The sequence below is a fragment of the Etheostoma spectabile genome, chromosome 24 (genome assembly GCF_008692095.1).
Source record: "Etheostoma spectabile isolate EspeVRDwgs_2016 chromosome 24, UIUC_Espe_1.0, whole genome shotgun sequence".
NCBI lineage: Eukaryota > Metazoa > Chordata > Actinopteri > Perciformes > Percidae > Etheostoma > Etheostoma spectabile.
The window spans coordinates 1,586,242-1,611,241 of record NC_045756.1 but is presented as its reverse complement, the minus strand read 5'-3'; the positions used below and the strand labels follow the sequence as shown (position 1 = coordinate 1,611,241).

Here is a 25,000-nt window from a genome sequence, read left to right as displayed (position 1 = left end):
AGCCTGCCACACAGCTGTCTTTTATTTTTTGTTGTTTTTTGTTTGCTATTCCTTCTGCTTTTCTCTCTTTCTTTCTCTCAGTCATCATCTCCCTCCCAAACAAAAGATCACCTGCCTGACTGTGTGATGTGTCACAGGGTGGAAGCCCTGAGGGAAAGCCTGCAGCCTCATGTGGAAGATTTGTAATACTGATGGGCTCCTATTATCTCCCAGACTCCACTGAGGGCAATTTTACCCACGTGATGCGAGTTGTGGTAGAAAGTGTTTGAACTTGTGCGTCACACTTTTTTGTTGGAAGTTATTTTGATGGGTAGAGATTATGTGTGCTGCCTGTGTCCTTTCTGGGCTGTGTTGCTCATCGTGAGAAAATGGTTCTAATTCTGTCTGACATGTTTAAAAAAAAAAAAACGCCGGTGGTTATTTTGATAGTATGAGCCGTTCCCTGCAATGTTTCTCCACAATATCCTGCGCTGGAACTTGCTTGAATGCAAACACAGCAACGCAAGGCGGATGCAGCAAAAGCTGAGAGATCTGCCTTGCCTCAAACTGCTGCAGTGTGTTGCATGATAATAAGGTGTTGTCTGCAGGCAAGCTGATTTTGTCTGACGTGGCTAATGCGCTCTGTCAGAAGCATTTGTGGCTGATGCTAGCCTTGTCTCCACTTTGCGAGAAGTCGGAGAGAGGGAAGAGGGAGTTGAGTCCAGTCCAGCTCACCACATCCGCCTGCCGGCTACACTTCCACCACAGCCTCCTAGTCAGGAGGCAGTGACCTTCATGCCACTCCCACTATTTGAGGAGTCGGGCGCTGTCATGACCGATAGGTAGACTGTGTTGATCTTTTCCCTGCCTGCTTACACAGTACAGGCCATAGAGTTTCCTAATCACGCTGCAGCTTCGAAATCGAGCCAGCAGTTTGCATTTCCACATGGTATTCCATTGTTATCTCTGGGCTTTAAAGCGCTCATCATAACACTGTCGACACATCATCTTAAATGCCAAGTATCAATATGAGGTGCAGGGCAGAGCCATTACTATGATTGGAAGGAAATTCATGCAGAAGCTGTTGGTGGAGCTGATGGTGCACAATCATAAAGAGTCAGTGGCTGGAAGATTGGCCATTTCTGCAGATCCAATTATACACAGCAAAACGTCCTTTGGGTTCATCCTTTTCAAGAGAAATTTTCAACAATTTAAAATGAAAATGCATGAAATCATATTTGCTTTTAAGATTTAACACACCATAGTTTAAATCACTTAATGTTATTTCTTTTGCCATGCATTTCCAACCTTGAATATCACCAACTGCTTCTTAAAATGAAGTAATTTGGATGCTAGGCTCTTTGTTATTCGAACAAAAGATCCATGAGAGAAATCAATATCATCTGCATGTAGTAACATTTGTCTGTGTGAGTCATCCGGCTAGCTGGAGCCATTCACATTATTGAGTCTCAGTCACTTTCTAAAGAGATAATATGATCTGCATGCCTTTCATGAGTCCATAACTCAACTTTATGGTGATGTGCTTGTGGTGCTCAATGATTTTCCGGGACCCTCTCTCTCTCTGCGGCCAGACATCAGAGGAGTGATTGGGGCTTTATGAGGCGTACTGAGCCTCAGGTGAGCAAGATTGAATGAGGGATGCTTTGCACAGGACCGTTTGACCCTCAGGGCTGATTGTCTGCAGTGTCAGTGGTCAACTATTGCCTTTGTGTGTGGTCACGGTGGTCACTGAGGACCTATTGTGGAAACACGTGGCAGCCGATGGGCTATTGAGCCACGGCTATACATCCATCCATCCATCCATCCATCCATCCATCTGGCACAGCAGCTGGAGGAGCTGGAGATTTCCACATAGGAAAATCAAGCAGAGCAAACAAGATTCCAATTATAATTTCATCAAATTCATTTCTTTGGGATTATCTTTTTACAGGAAATGGGTCAGAAGTGCTAACAGCCCAACAAAGCGATCTATATTTACTCTATAATATATTAAATATTGCAGTATAACCCTGCCCCTCCAATTTATTCACATACTAACAAGCTTTAATTAAGAGGCATTTCCTGGTTGGATTTTCTGTCTTCCCCGCCCTTCCTCTGTCTCATTTCTGCCTCAGCATTGAGAAGGGTGGTTATGAGATTCAAGTCAAACCAGCTGAATTAGTGCATTATTAAGCCTTTCTCTCCTGACCCACTTCCCCTACAGCTTGCATGGCTCAACTCCAGCATGGGGTCTGTGTACACTGGGAACATGGAAAGCATTTGAATGGACTCAGGATACATTTCACTGTAAATGGACCTCTTATGTGCAGCAAGTACTCAGAGGGGATGCCGGAATGAGGCGATGGTGAAAGCTCTTCATTTTCTCATCAGGCTTCCATTCAGACGGACTTAGTCCCTTTCAGGCATCATTGCTCTAACAGTGTGATCAGGTATCATCTTCTGACGTGCAACAAAACAATACAGAGAAATAGCAATTTGTTCCGGCATAAAACCATGTTGAAAGCAACATTTGATTTGAGTTCAATGTTTGACACCCATAATTGTGTCTTCAGTTTCAGGTCTGATTTACCTAGAGCTGCAACTGACTATTCTTTTCACTGTGGGTTAATCTTTTCATTTTTTTTTTTTACATAAAAAAGCAAACAATGTTAACTGTATGTTCATTGGGGCAATTAATCACAACACCACAAAAAACAATGCAATCGGGAAAATCATTAGTTTGCACATTAAAGTACATTTAGCAGGTTAGCTCTTATTTTGTCTTGTGTTCTAAATGAAAATAAGGTTCAAACGGCGAAATTTCACAACTGAATTTGTTTTCACTGTTGATTTGTGTAAGTGTTTCACTGTTTTTTTAACGTCTTTCCAAAAGTCAGTGAGTAATGGTGTCAAATAATCGTGATATCAATATTAACAAAAATTTTTTTTTTCATAATCAGCCCTAATGTTTACAAAACTGTATTTTTTCCACATATCTGTTATCCATTCGAGAAATAAAACAGTCAGGCTTCGTAGCCTACCATGGAGTGGATTTCTAAATAATACGACCGATGTGGTGAGCCCAACTTCTGACCCCCGAGGGGAACAATGCAGAACGCTCCAGCGTGTCCCCTTCAATGCCATGGTATTATACAGGCCATGTATAATACTAGGGCTCATGCTGAAGATAATGCTTTCAGTTGTAGGGGGCATCCAATAGGTGATCTATTGTAACCCCTCAGAATGAAGCCGCTACTCCCTTCATTCAGCCTATTGGAGGGCCCCAGGTTGAGAAATGGCTTCCAGAGAGTTCAGAGAATGTGAGAGTGTTCGCTTAAAGGGGGGCTACCCCAGATAAAGAGGGTTAGTTGAGTAAACAAATAATAATGATAGAACAGTGTTGTTATTGTAAGAGCAAATAGCTGGCCTAAGCAAAGGAAATTCATGTCCTTGCACTGCGACATTTTCCCACAGTAGCGGAATTATCACATTCTGATCCTAAAATATCTTAAAGAGTGCCGAAACGTCTCAGGATATGAAAACCACGAAGAAACATTTCAACACAAACAAATATCTGAATCGAGGCTCCTGTTCGGACGGTCAGTTATGATAACGATGGAAATTTAATTTGTTTATCAGATAAACCTTTGACACTCTTTTTTTAGGGGCCTCAAAAGTTCTTTACATAGAGAAATCCAATATGTTGCAATCCCGTGACAAGAGAGTATTCAAGTCCACTGATGTCACCCTGTATGAGAGGCTTAAACAGAAACAGAGAATTTTTCCCCAGCTCCCATCTGGAAGAAATAAAACAAATATGGCTGCTAAAAATAAGACTCCACTTGAGATGATAACAAGGATTTAGTGCCATTAACTGTGTAAATACAGTGTGTGGTTGGCCCCAGATTCATATTAAAATTTCTTCCTAACATGGATGAGCTCTGACTGTAAAAAGCCCCCTGAAATAGGCTGCAATAATGCCTTTCAAAAGTCGATGATGGCCGATTTAAATATTTTATGCTGCTGAATGATTGGACTCTCCGTCCTCTCTCAGATCACTTGATGGAGTGCGGCGAGGCGCTGCATTGAGAGCTCTTTGTTCACATTAACCCATGGAATAGATGCAGCCAAAGTAGGGTGTGTAGATGATCTCTTCAAGTCAAAATTGCTGCCCTAACATCGGAACTGAAATATAAGAACAAAAAAAACTTTGTGGTCTGTCTGCTATACGGGACCCTGTTTTACATGTAAATGGTGGCGGCATCACGTTTCACAAAAGGATCTTTACTCACAAAGTGTGGATATACTTGAAAACCCTGCAGGGCGGTTGCATGCATGGCTGGAAGTATTTGTTTTTGATAAGTTAAATGTGTCAACATTAACACAAGAAAAGAAACTTATGTTTAGCTTGAATGATAGATTTGGTTATTCTGAAACTTTAAAGCTGCACTTTTTTTTAATGAAAACAATGGGTGTTTATGTGTAATGTGAAAGGGCGATGTAGAGGACAGACTTACAAATGTAACACTCTACAGGATATCTTCATGGCTACGGCTAATAATATCTATTTTTGTAATTTGGTTAGACTGAACCTTTAACATGAAATTCAGTGCATGTGATCCTCAGATGATCACTGTGTTGTTCCTATCAAAAGCACAGCAATGTAAGACTGAAGCTTCAATGAACATGCACAAAAGAAGGCATTGCCTAACATGTATTATTAAACAAGGCAAGTTCACTCTTATTTACAGCAATGCCTCAGGGATGGGGGTTACCCAGATTTACACCACCTTTCGGGACTACTACAGTGTTGTGTGTAATGTAGGCTACTGGTCAGAGGCTTATCTTTTTAGAGAAGTGTGTGCATTACTTATTCACTTCCCCCCACGCATATTGGTAGCCTTCAGAATCAAACAGGCAACCTTTTGGCCACAAACCTGTTTTGTTAACCCTGAGGCTACTGCCGCCCCCACAGTGCGTCTGGGAAGATGCGCCAAACAAAAACTCAGAGATCACCCTCTGTGCATCGCCACAGAAATAATTCATGACCACAGGAATAATCATTGGAATGAGTCTTGCGGTACAGGTCAAAAGTCACCACAACCCATCTCTTTTCACCGTTCTCATTATTATTCTTCCACCTCCCCCCCCCCATTTAAAAGAAAAAAAGAAATCACCTCACTGTATCTTGATCTGCTCTCCGTCACTGTCAGGTCAGATAGGAAATGTAGATCTGATAAGCATGAGTGGCACAGGTGGGTTTGGGGATGACAGGACCGCAAACAAACAGCGTCTTCTTGTCACATTACCATTTTCCCGGTTATGGTTCCTTGCATGCCTGCAGGTGCTATCTCCGCTCCCCATCCCAAAGCAGGAAGACGAAGAGAAACAAAAATCAGACACTGACATTAATGCTTTCTCGAGCAGGAATGCAGCGCTTTGCCTCCACGCTCGCCTCGACATCTGCCCAGCACCTGGGTCGGCAGACTCTGCGCACAGACAGGCCCCGTCAATAAATCAGTCTCTGGATTAAACAGAGGAGAAGCTGTGATAAGACTGAGGCCTAGAGCTAATACATATGAAATGTCAGGAAATCTGACTGTCTAAAAAAAAATAAGCTTGGATGTAATGAGATGTTGCTGAATAGGCTTTGTTGTGTTTGTTGGATTATCCTCTCTTTTCCTCTCACAAGAACTTTAGAGTAGGTAATGCCTAGTTTAGTTTTCTTTGTTTTTATTTACCTTGATGCCATCAGTTAGGGTTACAGTTTCAGGTATCATTTTATTCAGATGTTAAGAGCTTACATGTCTACAGTAACTGTGTGTGTATATAGATATATATATAGAAAGCAGCATTGACAAACTGGTGAACTGGAACAAAACTACTAAAGTGTGAAGTAAGCACTGGTCGACACGATGACACAAAGCATCCCATCAAACTGGAAAAGGAGAAGAGGCGAGAAATTCTGGAAGGCGAGCTGTAGAGTGCAGATAATGCTGAATGGATCCTCTTGAGGGCTTTTTACTCAATCTATAATGTGCCTAATTTCCCGTGAAGGAATACAGTCACTGATACTCGATCAGCCATCTCTTGGTTCTCGCACGTGAAGCAGCATCACTGTGGCTCGGTTAGGTGCGGCGCCTGTCAGTCAAGGCCTGCATAAACAGAAGCCCAACTTCCCCCTGTAAACCAAGCAACATCTGTTTAGTATCAGCACTCCGCTCTGATCTGCCTCTCCCCCTGTCACTTTCCAAACTCACGTTCTCCCATGCTCTTTGTTTTCCTTTGGGGGCTTACTTGATGTTTGGATTCAATCACATGACCATCAAGTGTATCAGATATTGTCAATTAATAATAGCTGTTATCATTGGATTATACAATTAAATATGAACTCAGTCCTGCTTTTGGGCTACTTTGTTGCTCAGTTGGAGGGGGATGGGTTCTGCCAGGTTTATGTTAGACATTGTGTCATTGGTGCAGGATAGGAACACCAAGGTTTGTGAGCATAGAAGGAGTCACAGAAAAGGACTTGGTAGTCATTTCAATGCTGCAATTTCATCATGAAACTGGATATATTGAGTAAATTCAGAAGGTCATTGGCATGTGTTTGTTGACGCCCTACTTTGGCTATCCTCTGTTTTTGTCGTCGTGCCTTTTACTAGTCCTTCAACACAGCTGAGGATTTATCGGCTTTCCAATGTTTGATGTCCTCCCCTCTCTTTGTTGCTCTCGTCTCTAACCTCTCTGATCCTTTCTCTCTTCCTTACAGCAGTCTCTTTATTTTCCCCCGTGCTCCTGTGGGTTGCCAGGTCTAGGTTTCCTTTTCGTTTCTGTCACCACCACTCTCCCTCCCTTTCCAAGTACACCTGGCTGAATATTGGCCCCCAGATAATAATAAAAACCCAGCAACCCCTGGGCTTGTAAAAATCTGGGCAGGGGCACAACATAGAGTTCTACCCCATGTACGCTCCCTGTTTCCTCGATTCCCATCCTGTCTGGAAACATCGGTACCAGCGTGGACACACTGTTTATTTGTTTTTATTCCAAAAGTAGCATTCCTCGACCACTCCTCCCTGATGTGTGTTTTTGAAAATTTTAAACTGAGGCTGAGAGTAAAATAAAAGGGGAAGGAAACAGAGAGAGGGGATAAAAAAAAAGTTCCATTTTGTGTTTTTATTATGTGTGCATGAGAAATATGAGAAATATTAACACAGAGTTTAATTCATTGAATGCATGCCATTTGTGACAAACCTCCTGCTCCTTTGAATATTATGAAAAATGTCATCCAGACCCATTTATAAGCAAGCTAACAAGTGTTAAGACAAAAGTTAGACAACTACATCATGGAAACTTCTCCTTAGGCCATGGGTCTCAAACTCGCGGCCCGGGGGCCAATTGCGGCCCGCGGGAATGATATTTTGTGGCCCCCAACTGACATCAAAGTTAAGTGTTAGTGCGGCCCGCGCGTTCTGAAACTTTTTGTCATTGCGTTTGTCACTTATGGGCTACCGTAGTCTCGTGACAGCGGCGTAACCGTTGTCAAGCTAGCTAAGTACCTTTGCGGCAAATGCCTGAGGTTGACAATGTGTGTCTGTTGTTGTGAAACCAACCATATCAGATCTAGGGGCCTAAAGCACGGCAGGTCCGCCCTGTTTGGAGGAAATAGTTTGTTTTTTTTAATACTTGATGCGGCCCAGCCAACCCAGGCTCTACTTCCAACGGCCCCCAAGTAAGTTGAGTTTGAGACCCCTGCCTTAGGCTCTTCTGCTCATTGTGTAATCTGTTGGAGCTTTTATTTTGAAATATAAATTACCCACCACATTTGCCTGCTTGGGATAAAAATAACTTATCTTGATTTAAAGACTCCATACTGCACGTGCATGCACTGGTGTAGGTCTGTTACCTTCGTCCGCTCCTCCACACAGGTAGCTCTGTGGAAGTGATCGAGTAGCAATGTCAGGTCCGATGTAGTTCATTCCTCAGCTCAGCTTCTCCCCTGTGAGATTTGCCCGGTGAACAGCTTTGCCACTGTTCCCAACAGGCATGAATGACCCACTCTGTCAAACCCAAAGAGCAGAGGAGGAGCCCAAACAGACGCAGGGTTATTTGAGCATTGGACGTATTTTAATGTTTGGAAAGATAATCTGCGGGGATTTGGATTCCTGACAGTGTTGAGGTGTTGATGTTTGGGCTGGGCCCGGCCATAGGTGCTGCTGGAGGAAGCACATCAGATAACCCAAACTGCTGAAACTCACCCTAGATGATGAACAGGCTCCCTTTTGTATTTAAGTAATCCATATTCCCCGACACTCCTCCATTTGGGGCAGGTAGGCAGATGAAGAATATCCTGCTCACTGGAGGCATTTGTTACGCTAATGTCCTTGACTGAATAAGGCTACTGTGTGAGCCTCCACAGGTTCAAAGTCATTGAGGGTTAGGGTACAATTGGGCTAAATGGTGCTCAGCTCAGTTTGAGCATCATTAATTCATTTACAGTTCATTTAATGTAAGGTCGTCAGAGCTTGTTTTGATTATTTGTTAGTCTTCATAATAGATTGGTAGACTATTTGAGAAATGATAGATGAGGCAAAGATAATAAATGTGCAAAATCCTGGATTATGTTGAATGCCAAGTTTAGGTTGAATTCTCCCTTTCTACAATATCTACAGAAAGATTATGGTTATGGAAAATACACGATGATGAGATATGGTTTGGGTGAGGCTGCTAAAACATATAAAGGTTGAAGTCATTATCCTGAAGACTTTCATGAAATTAGATGCCAGTTTTTATACTATTGCCAGTAGGGCTGGCCGATAGGGAGAAAACTAAATATCTTCACACTTATTTTTGATAGATAATCATCAGTAATGTGGACATAATGTCTAAGTCAGGGGTCTTCAACGTTTTCCAGGCCAAGGACCCCCAAACTGATGGCGAGATGGAGCGGGGACCCCCTAATTATATATATTGTATAAAATGGTGTTATATCAAACTGGTCCTATAGTGCCATGTGTGCATTGATGACTGAAAGACATCTTCTGCCTCCATTTATCTGTTTACTACAGTGTGTTGAATTCATGTTAATGTGGATTTAAAGACATTTCAATTAGTAAAAAAAATTGCAGGGGGGGGATATAAAAAAAAGTCTAATCAACCAAAACTTTCGCGACCCCCATGCAGTACCTCCGCGGACCCCCTAGGGGTCACGGAACCCCTGTTGAAGACCCCTGGTCTAAATGATGAAAAGGCAAATAACAGAACAGCAAGAACAGTCTGGTAAGTTCAGAAAAGTACATCACTTTGCTGTAATTTTAGCATTTAAAACCATTTAACACTTATGTCACATCACGATATTAAGATATCCAAAATCTAAGACAATATCTAGTCTCAGATCATGATATTGATATAATATTGATATACTGCCAAGCCCTAATTACCAGTATTTTTGTGCAATCACCTCTCTATATAATAACTTAATTGTTTATGGTGGACTCTGCCATTCCAGTGGTTACTGTGTTTTACTGTTCAAGATCGACTTCATTGTTTACTTTACCCTCTTTAGACTTTGTCAGATCTGTATTATTAAGATACTGCTAACACAAATGCATTCAGCTGGTGAAACACAAGGTGGCTTTTGTTGTGAAGCAGCTACAGGAAAGACAATGTGTATATATATATTAGTAAATGCACATGCTAAACAAAGACACGGTCAGCAGATCCGTTTTATTCAGGCGATCAGTGGTGTTGCCATATCAACCAGGACTGAAATCTTAAGGATTTTAAGTGTGGGTATAATTAAGGTTAGGTAACTCTTGGGAAACGATTGTGGTTCGGTTTGGCAACCTTTCAATCAAATCAATCAACAATTTACTTAAGGAATCCATTAAATCATTGTGATAGATGAAACAGTCGTCTCCTTTACACAATAGCAACGTGATGAAAACATCCAGAATCAGCTCCATCCCTGACATCCCATACTTTACAGATCAAGCTGACGGCCCACATATCTCAGTATCTTTTTCACCAATTGAAAAACCACACGTATTAACCTGAGTAGCTGCCCTCTCCGCTGATGAAAAGCAGGGCTATCGGCTGAGTTATCAGTCTCTGAGGATATGAGAGCTCGATGGCTGGGCTGATACTATGACACCAGGTCTTTGAGATGTGAGTGACGACCTCGGAGTGAAGGATCATCAGCGCAGAGCCTCAGAACATGCTGATAAGACTAATGAATTTAACCAAGGCTGGCTGATATGCAGAGACCTGCTACACGCACAGGCTGGTTTCTAGAAATCTGCACACAGAGGCCATTAGTCATACTGATTAGTTCATTACCTAGCAACGATACGATCACAGTCATTCAAAATTATATTGGAATACGTTTTCATTGATGCTAATTAAATTTTCTTGATTTACATCTTAGCAAATGATGTACACATATACTGTTATATTATAGTATTAGATGGCAGGAGTATTTGGCAGCAAATCCAGTTGTATCTTTGGAAGGAGGCCAAGACTAACAGACCTACCATATATATATATATATATATATATATATATATATATATATATATATATATATATATATATATATATATATATATATATATATATATATATCTCCAACACCTTGAAAAGTTACTAGTGTGCCCTAGACAGACATACACCCAGAAAGAAACCGTTACTTTCTATTAGCATAACTTTTGACTTGCAGTAGTCCACTGTGCGCACTAGTCAAACATGCCGCTCAGGGGTTGCAGTGGGTATAACGTCCCAGAGGTCATGCTGGCATGTCATCAGTATGTGCAGAATTTGTGGCCAGCAGAGATAGTTTGAGGGATAGAGGTTGTGACCCTTTCATTGGCAGGGTCTTATCCCCAGAGCTCACTGCAGGGGCTGCACTCCTCCATAAGGTGTCTTATCTATAACGCCAGCCTCAGCCTCTGATCTGCAGACACATCAAGATGGTGAGAACTCATCGTAGCTAGGACTTCAAGGAACACACCGTGACCTCGGCAGCAACTAGGGCAGAGTTTTATCTAGCTTAAGGTTTATTTGTTTTTTTTCAATTCCAAAGAAGCCTGTATAAGAACCAGACGCTTGCCTCGGATGCGATTCTATTCTTCAAGAATGTGTGAAAGAGCAAAGCATGCTAGTGAGCCTCATATGGATGTATGATGCATCTGATGTTTTATTACTGAAAAATCTGGACCATTAATCTTAAACAGATTGCATTTGGTGTGTGTGTGTGTGTCAGTCTGTCTGTTTGTGTGGATTTTAGCACGTGTGTTTTCTTTTTTTCTTTTCCCCCTTCCTGCTCCTCAGTGCCAAAGCATTGGGGGATGGCGCTCATATTTTAAAATTTCATAAAGGCACACGAGCAGTTGGAGGGGTCTGGATGTGGGACTCAAACCGTGCGCATGAAGCGTAGAGGCTCTTCCCTCGGCAACTCCCAAGCTCCTCCTTATCTGTCCCACTCCCAAACATGAGTAAACACAGCCGGATGAGCATCAGTGAGAAGCTGTGGTCATAGGGCAGCATCATCAGCAAACACATTACCTGTCAGGTTAACCCAAGCTTAGCACCTGCTCACATCTTAACAGCAAAACTCTATACTGTGTATACACCTAAAAAGGGCACATACAATCTCAGAGGAGCTGTAACAGCGTAAAACGAATACAAAGTAAAGAATAACATCCAGAGATTTCGTGTGCATTGAGATTAACTTGTATAACCGTTTTAGACCTTTATGCACCCTGAAAAATTACAAAAATTAATGAATTGATTAATGAAATCCACCAGGTCCTGAATTTAAGAAACATCAATTTAATATAAAAGTGACATGCAGTAGTCCATCAAAAGCCCACTCAAGTTAACTTTATTCACCACAAAGTCTCTTGAAGGTCTAGTCTTTCAATTTGTCTCTCTTATGATTTATTATATTTTGGAGGTGATTACGCATTACTTATTAGCTTACAGCTCATAAGGAACCACAATGTTTTAACCACTGTAAGGAATTGTTGAGGGTACTGCAGTTGTGAGAGAGCACAGGACCTGAGAAATATGCCTCCGATAAAGTCTCACGTCAGTAAATTCAATGTTTTTTTTTTCAGTCTACACATGAGCACCTGGGCCTCGTGGGAACAGTGCAGCTTTCACTCACGCCGTAAAACCGTCAGAAATAATGCCTGGCTGAAGATATAACACGCGGCATCGCATACATGAGTCATGCTTTAAATCTCCGCTTTAAATACCCTTCTATTTCCCATGACAACAAGCACGCCGCATTCTCTGCATTCCTTCATGTGCACTGCGGATTATTTCAGTGCCCTGTCATTACGAGAGGTCTACGCGATGACAACACAGACTTAGGCAGCTTTACCTCACGTTTGATGTGGCCTGTAAATATTTCCCCTGACATGGGGCTTTTGCGAAGAAGGTTGCCCTTTGTGCAGCAGCCGTAGTCATTATGAGATTGTGTTGCTAATGGTGTTTCAGAGACAGACGTTTTACCCCAGGTTTTTTTTTTTTGTCTGCTTGAGAGAATAACAAGTCAGACGTTTTTCTTGACGAGATGACAGAGTGAGAAGAAAAGATGCTTTAATTCATAATGCACGAGGCCTTGCTGTTACTACTGAACACCATTGTTTCTGATATTTGGAAAACATTCTGCAAAACATATTTCACAGCGACCCCTCCCATCCACCCCAAGATGTAGGGCAAATTCAAAAGAGCAGCAAAAGCAAGATGATTTGCCGTGGGTTTTGCTATTGATTAACTGCTGTTGGAGCCAACAGTAAATTTTACTTTGGGAACTTAGCTGAGGGCTACTGGCTTTCCAGCTCGGGTGTGAGTGGCATTCTGGGACTAGCAGATGGCTTTGGCACTGTTGTTTAACACTGAAATTGGTTGCTTTCCAAACTTGTAAGATTTGTCACACTGGTTCAGTTAAAATAAATGGTGATGATGGTGAAAGAGATGATATAAGGGTGTATTTTGTTATATTTTTTGTTAATAGTGGAAAGTTTGGCAGAAATTGCAACATGTGGCACCACGCTGTCAAGTATTGATCTGTTGTCGTGCTTTGGCGTCGGCCCTATTTGCCTAATGGTCACCCAGAGTGCCCTCGACGTGCTACTCAGCATGAAGCTTGGGCCTTTGCCATGTTCTGCTTGCATTGCGGGGCAAGCTGGTGGTAACGGGTGTCTTTGAGTGGCGGACTCAGATGTGAGATTAAGTGCAATGATTGCTTGAGAAGAAGCAGTGGGAGAGTGGCACCCCAGGAGGAGTGGGAAGAAAAAACAATTGTGCTTACTGTATTTAGACTGGCCGCTTGATCTTCTCAACATCTGGACTAGTGCGAGTTTACTCTCAAGGCCACAGGTTAAAAAAAGCCCATGCAGTGAGAGCAGAAGTACTTTAAGTCTGGTCAGCTGGGTCACAGGGAGGTCAGAATCTGTCCTCAGGCAAACCATTAAAAGTTCTTCAGCTGTGGTAAAGGCTTAAAGGCTTAGATACAGAGTAAACCTGTATCATTTTTTATCAAGAAGCTGTTGTTTGTTGTGTTTTTGGTTGCATTATATGGTAACATGTTCCTGTTATTTTTATCCACCCGGTTCACAGAAAATCCCCAGAAATATGCCTTGTTTTGACATGTCTTATTATTCCAAAAGTCGCATTTCCATATAGACCTCACTGCTTTTTGTTCACATCCTGATATTTAAATTCCAAGGAATCACCACAGGGGTCCTCCGAAAAGTTACTGCAGGCGCAGTGTTTGTTTTTCAATTTTTAATGTGTTTTCAGAAGTTCTTTTTTCAAAAGAATCGGTTTGTATTTCACAGATGGACTTTATTTTTTTGCTAGAGACTAACTAGATAACTGAGATTACAACAACAGCAAAGAAAAATAAATGTTCAAGGGCAGGCAATTTAAAAAACAGAGAGAGAGGAGGGTGCACAAAAAAAGAAAAGTCTCACAGATACTACTTTTTCCTCCTTGACTGAGATTCCTGGCCTAGTGACCTCTTCATGGGAATCACCGTTATTCGATTACACTCTGTGAGCACATGACTAAACTGTTTCACAAATCAATGGAGAGCATCTGCCCCACTGAGATAAGCGTTTACCCAGGAGATGCGTCATGAGCTGTCAAGCTAACATCTAATTAATTAGTCTGAAACTTGGACCACACTGATCTGACAGCGTCAAGTCACAACTGGCTGTGTTATGTGCTGTAGGTGAAAAACCCAGATGGTTGAAGTATGGTGCCTATGTGGATATTTCTTACAGTTGCCCTTCCCCCTTCTGCTTTATGTAGTTGGACCACTAAGAGGCAAATCATTAGGCTGTAGCCAAGAAATCCTGACATCTGTTTTTTCCATTTTGCTCTTAGCCTTAGCTCATTCTGTCCGTGCTGTAACTCTGTAGCGCACGTTTTGTGAATGTGAGCTATTCCCAGCTGACATGACACAGCTGGGCTCGCTTCTGGGCCAGCCGTTAAAAGTTACCCAGAGGTGCTTCTGGAATTACACACAGAGAGAAAGAGAGACTAAACTGATTAATCGCACCTTTTCAATAGTACTTCTGTTCTGTTTCGCTGTTTTTATGAAAACATTTTATCATCTTCAGGCCCTCGGTTGATAATGTTTAGGATGAAGACCTTGGTTGAATCTACCCGTGTTTCCAATGAACCTGTATGAGCGTTTGTACACTAACTCCATTGTTTACTTTTGGCTTTTCTCGTTTCTTTCTGGCAGGAATACATGGACGCCAACAAATGCATTGACGAGCTTCTGAAACAGCTAGCGGAGGAGCGTCGAAATGTCCGAAGGTAAGAGGTTCTTAACATTTTCTGGCAGATGTTTTATTGCCGAAGGATATCAGCAGCTGCCTGCAATCCATTCCCGACCACAGGCAGCAGAACAATGTTGTTTGGTTTTGAGCTCAAGACAAGCTTTGTGCGCTGTTCTTGAGAAATGCTTTTTTTGTGTTGGAAGCACACTAGAAAGTAGCAGACAAAGGGGAGACTCTGGTCCCAGTATGGGGTTGACTGGGGGCATTTCTCATGGAGGTCCTATGGAGCAGATTTGCCCTGACAATGGGAATGAAGAGCTTATGGAGATGCCAATCTAATGACCTTGTCCCCTCCATACTGCTATCATCCTAGCCCTCCCAGCGATGCACTCCCCCCATACCAAAAAAAGAGACAATTTTTAAACTTTACCCTCTTTTGTACAACCCTCTCTCCATTTCAATGGAGCTGTATTCCCCTGGCTCAAAGTAATTTTCCCCCTGAGTGAGCAGAGAAGGACTGGGGGTTGGACACAGGGGTATAGGGGTCTCAGGGTGGGTGGCTTGATGGGATGGATGACCACTGACCGTCCCCTTTACTAGGCCAGAGCAGCCCCTTAATAAAGGAAGTGATGTGTAAAGGAATGACCCTCCCGTCTATATCACCTCCACCCCTCTTTATAAGACAGGGGAGTCATCTTTGGTAACACCCGGAGTGACCTAATGGCCACTTAGAAAGACCAAAATGTCTGTGAAATGTCTGTGAGGGGACTGACCTGTGTTTGGGCCAGAGGACCAAGTGGTTTCAAAGCCATGAACTTGTAATGACTCCAACTGATCGGAGTGGCCCTCTTACCCACTATCAGCAGTGAAATGCATGCCCTAATTTTAGAGACATTGATACAAAGGTTGGATGTGTAAGGTTTAGTGCATGTACCGTGTAGACCTGACAATATTGAGAATATGTAAAGCTGGATTTATTTCCACCTAGAGAAAAGATTTGTCTGGCGTAAATATACTTCAAACTTAAAGTAGGATTTGTCATATGAAGTGCATCCTTTTAAACTGAGGATATGATAAGAGTACGTCACATGCTGGTTAGTGCTATAGCAAGTGCAAGAAAATGAAGACAATGCCAGCTTCCAATGAGCACCATTGCTTCATTTTGTCTTCCACATGATATGCTGGCAATTTGCACAGAGACAGTTGCACAGTTGAGATGCAGCCATCATTGTATAGACCACCACATATTCAGCTTTTGCTTTGATACAACCATTTTTTTTTTTTTTTAGAAACAACATACCACCAGGCAGGATTTGTACTAATTTATTTTCCAGTGTCGACAGTGATAAATGACTTCACAAAAGCCTTTTGTTCAGCTAAAACAGAGGCCGCAACTGCAAAACACGCCTCTTTGCCCTTATTAAGCAGCATCTCACGATGCCATAGATGTCTCCCTCCACCCCTCAGAATATGGGGCCCATCAATCCGTCAATAGGAGAAAGAGAAGCCCTTACATTCCTCTAGTTCTCCGCATCCCTACCTCATGACCTAATGACCCACTGCATTCATGTCTCTCATTGTAACATACTATGGGGTAGTTTCACACTGGTGAAGTACACAGATTTGACAATATTGACTTCTTTTTAAATCGGACTACTTTTTTGAGTAAGTCAGGATGTAGGTATTTCAAATGTCCTTGTTGTTGTGTCAAATAAACATTCAGGACTTTCTTCTTTACTGTGGTTAGTATTTTCTTCCACTTAAAAGTGAGATTCTGAGCTTTTAAGGAATGCTCTACGAAATATCTATATTTTATAATATAATTTTTGAATGAACTCAAGATGGTTTTCAGCTTGTTTTTTGACTGTATGTCAAAAGCATGTGCTGCATGCTCAACATCCTAACACCCAATGCATACACAGACACTCACACACATTTCCTTACGCTCTAGTCGCAGCATCATTGCTCGATGAAGCACAAAACCCCAGTGGGATGCTGGCCAGCCTTTCCTGCTCCCTCTATTCAATGCGACCACGTCCTTGACAGACGGAAACAAAAGCTCTGCGGTACAGTGTCAACATCAGATGGAGCAAATCCAAATTTGGCAACAGTAGATGCAGCGTACAGTAGGACGCTGACCCGGGGTTTCCAGTGATTTAGCATTTGTTTGCAGTCGTTAAATATGATCAAATGTCTGGCTATGTGTATGTTCTAAGCTTTACAATATCATTAGTGGTGGCCTTGAAATGCTGGCAGTTGTAAATTAGATGTAAAAGTTTATTAAAGTTTTCTGCTGAATGACAGACATGTGTAAGAGAGACATATGGACGTTCTGCAGTGTTAAAAAGCATGAAGGGTGGGGTGTGAATTTACATGACCTCTTTCTGACAAGCTGCTGTGTCAAGGCACTGTGACTGTGTAATCTTCACCGTGGATTAAAACAATGTAGATTAGATTTTTCCCCCGCTCTATCTCTGCTTCCACTCATTTTCCAGCTCTTGATTTTTCACTGTTTGTTTTTCCCTTGAATCTTCTTCTGACCTTGTTTCTTCATAGGTAGAGCGTGGCCAGTATCAGGTCACATGGCCCAAAGCTGGCCTCACCTGCCGTTTTTTGCCTGCCGGAGCAGATGGTGTTTGTCTGTGACCTTTTCAACACCTTAGAGGACATGGAGGGACAGGGAGGGACGAGGAGGGTGGCCGGCCAGCAGGGAGGGGGGCCCCGCTCAGATCTAATGGGAGGTGTGGAGGGGGGACGCAGGGGACTCAGCTGGAGATCCACAGGGTTTTTGTGGCGTCGAGCTGACGGCTGCAGCCCAAGCCAAAAGGACATTAGCGACGACATCTGCCGATCAATAAACTATTTGTCATGTTCATAGAGCAATGGAGCTTCGAAGACGGCACAGATAGAAAGTGGAGGTCAGATCAGATGCGTGCTTAGCTGAGGGATTATAGGTAATAGGACGTTTTTTTTGTGTAAGTCAATTTGGTTGTGGGTTGAATTAAAAAGTGACCATTCTTTTCCTGTAACTGCTCAACAGTTCTTCCTGTTCAGGCATTGTTGGATTTGAGATTTTGGATTTCAAAGCATAATCAAAAACTGACTGAAGATGTTTGTTTTTTAAAGGTTAGTTTTGTAAATTTTTTGTCCTTTGTCAGTGTCATTTCCATTGTGTAATTTGGATTAGTTTATTCCAACGTTTCCTAATTGTTTAAACTATTAAAATGACAAAGCCACTAATCAAAGGTTAAGTGAGAGAGGAAAAACAAGTATGTGTATATACACACCAGAGTAAAAGACCACAGGAGCGCGAAGCTGGGAAACAGCTTTACAAATCTGGACCTTTGCTGATGTTACTACAAGGCATATCTGGCCTCAAAGACGCCTGTGTGCTGCCGGCGGTCTGAGCAATATGAAAGGCTGTAATCCTCAGCTGAATTATGTGGCGAGGTCTGTTCTGTCGATGAGGAGGTGGATAAGGTTCAGCCTCCTGCAAACCCTCCAACGCCCCAAGGATCTGCCGTCTCGCTTGGGCAAGAGCCATGCATTTTACAACTTTAATTGGATAAGTTGACCGGTCTAATGCAATAATTTGATCATGCTAAGCTCCAAAGAGATCTAATACACTCACAAAGATATGTGTGTGCCCTCTGAAGTGAATGACTTAGCCTAATCCATCCATTAGAGGTCACTTTACGACCCAGGAGTCCAGTCTCTAAAATATCTCAAAGGAGCCGTCAGTGGGTAAATTAATCCGTGAAACCTTCATCGGAATTTGGTAAACAAAGCTTTTGAAAGCTTTTCCTTCTTTTTTTTAAAGTAAGAAATGCATAAAGATCTACCATAGCTTGGTTTTTAGCATGGAGTCGCATCTCTTTTCTCTTTTCCGTCATTGAGGAGTTAACAAGCAATTAGTTAAGGAGGTGAGACTGCTGCTGCCCTGCGTCACAAGTCAATATTTGCTAGTTTGTCTCGGCGAAGATTCACTATGTCTGGCTTTGGACACACTGGTCTCCCGAGTCCTGTAAACGCAGAGCGCTCCAGCCCTGATTCATGCCCAAAGTCCGGGCTTGGCTAAAATAAATGCATCAGTTTTATGAAGCTTATGAGAGGAAGAGGTTAATCGAATGGGTTAATGAAGCCTTTTACTGATGCTCCCTCAAGGTTGTTTCATAGCTGCATTCCTATGCACCCTCGGCAAGAGTGCTTAAGCAGTGATATGCTACGCCTGTCTTCCCTGCATTGCCTCCTTTTCCACATATCACTCACCATAAGCCTCTGTGTTTCTTTTCTGGAACATTCAAGGTTAAGTATAAAGCTAAGCAGCCACATTTATTCTGAAAATAAATCTATACTTAGCATAATGGATCTAACCTATTCCCGCAGTTATGCTGCTGCAATCAACAATTTTTGTTAGTGGTTTCACAACATGCATATGCAGTGTTTTATAGGACTTGTGACATGTATTCTTGGCATTTGGATTGAATGGGGTATTATCTGCATTCCTCAAAGCAATTAGCTGTGTTTAAGAGCTGAGTCTTGCATACTGGATAATTACCACTGTTGTTTGTCTAAGTGAGTTCTCAGACACTAATTTTAATGTTTTAGTTTCGAAAGAAAAGCACTTTTATTAAGCATTGTTTTCAAATATTAATTTTTTTTCGGATTTCAAGTCACTTTGTTTTTTTTATTTGTACAAACAACATGAGTATTCATATAACCTTTGGCTATAACCTTGGAATATAACCTTTGGTTGAGTTAGTATTTCTTTTGTGCGATGACTCCTTTTTATACTCCGGAAATTGTGCAGTTATTTTGACTAATGTCTGCTGCAAATAGTTTTGGAAAACATCCTCACATTTAGATAAGAGGAGCAATAGATCCTGTGTGGTTTTGGCTGGTGGAAGTCACAGTGGTTGCATCCATGCTATTTACCTCTGGTTCAGGGCTCTTTGGAAAACAATCCTCTTATCTATCTGGGGAAACAGGAAGAGGTGAAAATGTGTGAAATTCATAACATTTCAGTCATAAGAGGGTGAGTCCTACAAGCAATGAAGTGATAATTTAGAAAATCTGACGTTTCTTTAAGTAGATGAAAAGAAATACACCAGTGTGAGTGAGATAACTCAACATGGTGCATTTTGATTCAAGAATTCAAGACACACTATATCACTGCAGTAGAATATAGTACTGGATATATGACCACCAATTTGATGAAAAGAACATGTAATAAAAGAAAATCATTGGTATGCATTGGGAAACCCACTAGGTAGTGGACTGTCAATTGTTTGGGAAGATTTCTTTTCCTTAATTAATATACATCAAAATGTTTTTAGACGGGAGGTATTGCAGATCATTAGGGCTGTAACAATACATCAAACCCAGGACTCGGTTCATATCACCGAATCTCCGTGACACAGGTTTGGGGATTTGGGTTTCATATTGCACATCATTACAGCACTATAGATCATTGTCATGTACATCAGTTGGTCAGAACATTGCATTTTACATTATGTGTACTACCAAGTCTGATTTTGGGGAAAGTCAGCTTGGTTGCTTTTATGGTCCAAAACAAGGCTTCAATAGCTGTGTTTCCATTCACATATATTTTGCATCAGTAAAGCTGTACGCTCGCTTAAGGTGTTTTTTGCCTTTGTTAAAGAGTTGATGCGTTAAATAGGATATGGAAATTGTATTTCCCAAATGACTTCTGACGTAAAGAACATTTAACACCCAGCACTGATCAGCAGTATCCACTGTTGGCATCTTGCCATTATCCCACAACATGTCTTTGTCTCCGGACAGCATGAAACAATACAATAAAAACTCGCCCAATTGAACAAAATTCCTGAAGACCTCTCTGTGTTTCTCTTGTAGATGGGTTAGATGGCAACTCGTTTTGTTCCCAGTTGGCAACATGTACTTCTTCTACTCCGTTTGCTGAGACTGATGCGAACTAAAGTCATAATGATGGAAACGCACCTCATTCACATTTGTGTTTCATGACATTACTAAACTTTGCTTGAAATTCCCTTGACAACTAGATGGAAACACGGCTAATTGGTGTCTTGATGAAAGTGTTGGATTAAAACATCACCAAACCACTACCACATTGAGTTTCAGGAATGAGTAAATGCCAATGGTAAAAAAAGATAAAGCAAGGACCTCCTCGTGACAGGAAACAACAGGCTTTTGTGATTGTAAAAATGTGGTGTTAATTTAACGACAACAGTAGCAGCACTGGTGTGAGATAGAGGATACCACTGAATTTTGTCATGCTATGAAAGTCCCGTTTGTTTACCATAATCACACAAGGAATGTTACGTATGTACATTTTAAAGATTTTCTGGTGATTAATTAAAGATTATCTCCAGCAGCGTTAATCCTGCTCATTCCAGTCTTGATGAAGCTTTTCCTGAGTTCCACGAGAAATAAAAATCTCACTGGACCACCATTCTGACTATCGTTCCGCCCCCATGCCCCTGCTTAATGAGACATGACAGAGGTGCATTATCGCTTTCATTACATTACACTCTTCATCTTGCCACACAGAAGTTAAACGACACAACAGCCACATACACACACGTACACACAGTCTCTTGCAGCATGACCATTCATGTGATTTGCATCTGTCTGGGCGTTGTAGCTGTGTAGATCCCGAGCGGCCTGTGTTGGGTAAACAAACACGCTGCCTGTCTACAGCTTGGCATTTCCTTTGCTCGTCTTGATGTAGAAAACACCCTACAGCCCCCTCTTCCCCATAAAGAGTCTAGCCATGTTGACAGCTAAATATCTCCTGGATGCATTGTAACCACCCATACTCTCTGATGTGTTTCCAAATTATTTCACACAGCTTATTTTCCTCACTTGTATCAGACATTAAATAGCAGTTCTCAGAAGCATGTCTAAGCTTAAACACAGCATGCATGCTAATCGTCATCAGGGTGCTGGAGAGACGGGAAGGAAACAAAGTTGTTCTCCTTCTCCTTCTGTGTCTGTTTTGGAACACACACCTAGACTGGTTGAGTAATGAGCTCAAGGGATGCATCCTGGCCTCCCCCGGCCACTCCTGGTCGCTCATCTGTGATCAAGCTGCAGGGGATTAATGTCATGGAGGAAAAGTGTGGCTGATGGCTGGAGCCCTGGACAGGATGTTTGTACATTCTTACACTCAGAGTGACAAAGTGCATTTACTCTTCCTTGAGTAAACGTTTCAGGGCACTACTGTAGGTATTTCCATTTTCTGCAACATGACATTTAATAGAGAAAAATTGTAGTTTGCACTCCACCTCTTTTGTCTGATGGCTGGAGTTGAAGCTTTACATACAAAACATATGATGAATTTATAATCAACATCATCAATAAATCCAGTTTGAATTATACATCCATGGGTTTAAAGGCTTAGCTGAGATAAAAATAGAGCACCATGAATGAGAATTTCCTGGAGAGTAATTTTCTCATACATTTAGTTGTGGTGGGTGTTGTCGCATTGTGTTGTGAAAGATATTGAACTTTTTTGTTGGGTTAGTCTTATATTTTGTCTTAAAAGACTTGAAAGAAATAAAATACATAAACTTGCTTAAACCTACCACAGAGGCCCCCAGAAATACAATGCAAATAATGTAACAGGATCCACACTTGTAGTTTTACCTTGTTAAATTGCCACTATAACTTTCATAAAGGATGTACCACAACCACCAGCATCCCTTTAACCCGAGCCACTTTACACTGTGGTTCAAAGGTGCTTACTCACACACACACACACGTTTCCTCTGTGTGCACGCGCATGTGCACAAATGCACACTCACAATCACGAGCATCCCTTTTCCCTCAGACCACCTTGTACCCCATTACAAATCCATATCGACCCGCCGTCCCTCCAGCCACTGTCCCAGCACCGTCCTGTCTCCCTCATTACGCCCCCCCTCCTCCCTGAGGAATGCTAACCTAGCGTGTCTGTGTGCGTGTGCGTGCGTGTGTGCGTTTGTGTGTGTGTGTGTGTGTGTGTGTGTGTGTGTGTGTGTGTGCGCGTGTGGTTGCGTTGTGTGTGACAGTGGTGGAGCCAGGCTGGCTGTGTGGGCGGCCGAGTGTTTCCAACAGTGGAATCTGTCACTGACACCCGGCAGAGCAAAAGCAGCGCCTTAATGAGCCCAGCAGATCACTCAGCACAGTGAGCATACACACACACACACACACACACCCACACACACCACACACACACCCACCACACACACACACCACCACACACCCACACACACACACACACCACACACACACCACACATACCACACACACACACACACACACACACACTCATAGGTGCATGAATATAACAGATGAAGACACACATACAATGCAATAATTGGAAAGAATTTTGGTTGTAAGAACCTATATTCACCCATACATATATGGGCTGTAATATGTGCACATACTGTGAACACACAACACATATACAGCGATGCACACACTAAGACACTTTTATTGTTGCATGCATGCACAAACCCAAACATTTCACATGCTTGTTAACCTATACATACACACACATTGTGCGCACACAATTAGTTGGTACATACTCGCAACACGGTACAAACACACACACACACACACACACCCCAAGACTCTCATTACGCAGTTAAAATGGGAGAAAACAAAGTTAAACAAACATTGGCTGTTTCCTGATTAGAAGAAGGGGGGAACGGGGGGGGTGGGGGGGTGTCTTACTGGGACTTTTTCTGAAACACTGTGTCTTTTTGTTGCCGTGCAGATGTGAGCCATCGTTCAGCATTTGCCACTCTCTCTTGATCAAATTACAATGGAACACTGCCCTTAATATTTCTTGATTACGCCGCATATTTATGTGTTAGTGCTGACTCAGCCATCCATTTGTCTTTTCCACCCAAACAACACAATAGTGTCTAATTGGTGACCACCTGCCCTTAGAATCAAATCCCACTTGCTCTATATTCAGATTTTCGTTGCGAGACAGCTGCGCTTATGATAAACACAATTACCTCTCTGCAGGACATTTCGGTCACATACGCAATAATCAGGCATCATGAATCTTTTGTGAGTTTTATGATGACAAATGGGAATGTGGCTGCCAGCTTTATGAGACATCTGATAACGAGAATGTGACAGGACCTGTCAATTTTTTATGATTTCCATTGGGTGATGCCAGATTTCCCAGAGGGAAATGAATCTACCTCCAAACCCAGCAAGTGACAACACATCCCTGCACGTTTATCTCCACTTTTTGCTCAACTTTAAGCCCCCCTCCCTTCTGTCTCCAGCAAACTAATTTTATCACATGGTTAGTGTCATTGTTCATTTGGGCATTAGTGACCATGAATGTGGGGCAAAGTGGCAGCGATGGCCCCGGCTCTAAGTCAGCTCTGTCCTTTCTTTCCCCTCTTTAACTGAGCGTTCCTGTCACCGGGACCCTTTTAATTCCCCCTTTCACCCCTACGGTGCCCGCCCCCTCTTGCACTGGCCCTATTGGGGAGCAGACAATAGAGAGTGTCCCCCCTCCTATTCTGCCTCTTCATCCCCCCTTCTCATCTCCCTCGGCCCTTGCAGGCGTCCTGCCTGGTTGAGGCTGTGGGTTCCAGGCTGCAGTTTGTCACAGCCATTCAGCTGAGACTGATTGTGATTGCGGCAGATGGGCTGGAGCCTGCTCCGTCGCTTGGTCCAGGCAGACCCAAGCACTTCACCCACCAGCTTTTTTTTTCTTTCTCTGGCTTTCAGATTCTGTCCTTCGCTCCCTTGATCTTGATCTCTTCCTCGGTTGTCCCTATCTGTTTTTTGTCAGTCTTCTCTTTCTTTCTCTGTGTTTTCTAAAAGCTCTGTGCCCCTTGTCCAGACCAAAATGTGCAGCCACTGTTTTCAGATTTAGCCTCTGGAGGTTGATTTAGTGGTTTCAAATGGGCCTGCACGATTTATCGTTGTAAAATTGTTCATATGAATTTTTTATGACTTTGGATGTCATTTAATTTTACGAGCCAAAAGCATCACAAACACTACTACTTTCTTCTGTGAGTTTTAAACATAGACTGTATAAAACAGGATTTAAAGCCCTCCCAAGCGCTGCAAAGCTCTCCCTTCTCTTCATTGAGGCCTCTATTTTTACATGCTTGTGGTGATGCGCATTGTCCTATATGTAGGCCTGCATGATATTGCGATATATATTGCAATATGAAAAAAAGTCATTTTTAAAAGATGACATAAAT

At 42.3% G+C, this 25,000-nt stretch overlaps 1 protein-coding gene across 5 annotated transcripts in view; it reads left to right on the top strand.

Moving 5' to 3' along the window:
* LOC116673896 (nck-associated protein 5) overlaps positions 1 to 25,000 on the top strand; it is a 125,602-nt gene that overhangs the window by 24,367 nt on the left and 76,235 nt on the right. For all 5 annotated transcript variants that reach the window (XM_032506243.1, XM_032506247.1, XM_032506246.1 and 2 more), the window contains one exon: positions 14,738 to 14,811. In XM_032506243.1, coding sequence (XP_032362134.1) covers positions 14,738 to 14,811 — 74 coding nt within the window. The remainder of the gene's footprint in view (positions 1 to 14,737; positions 14,812 to 25,000) is intronic.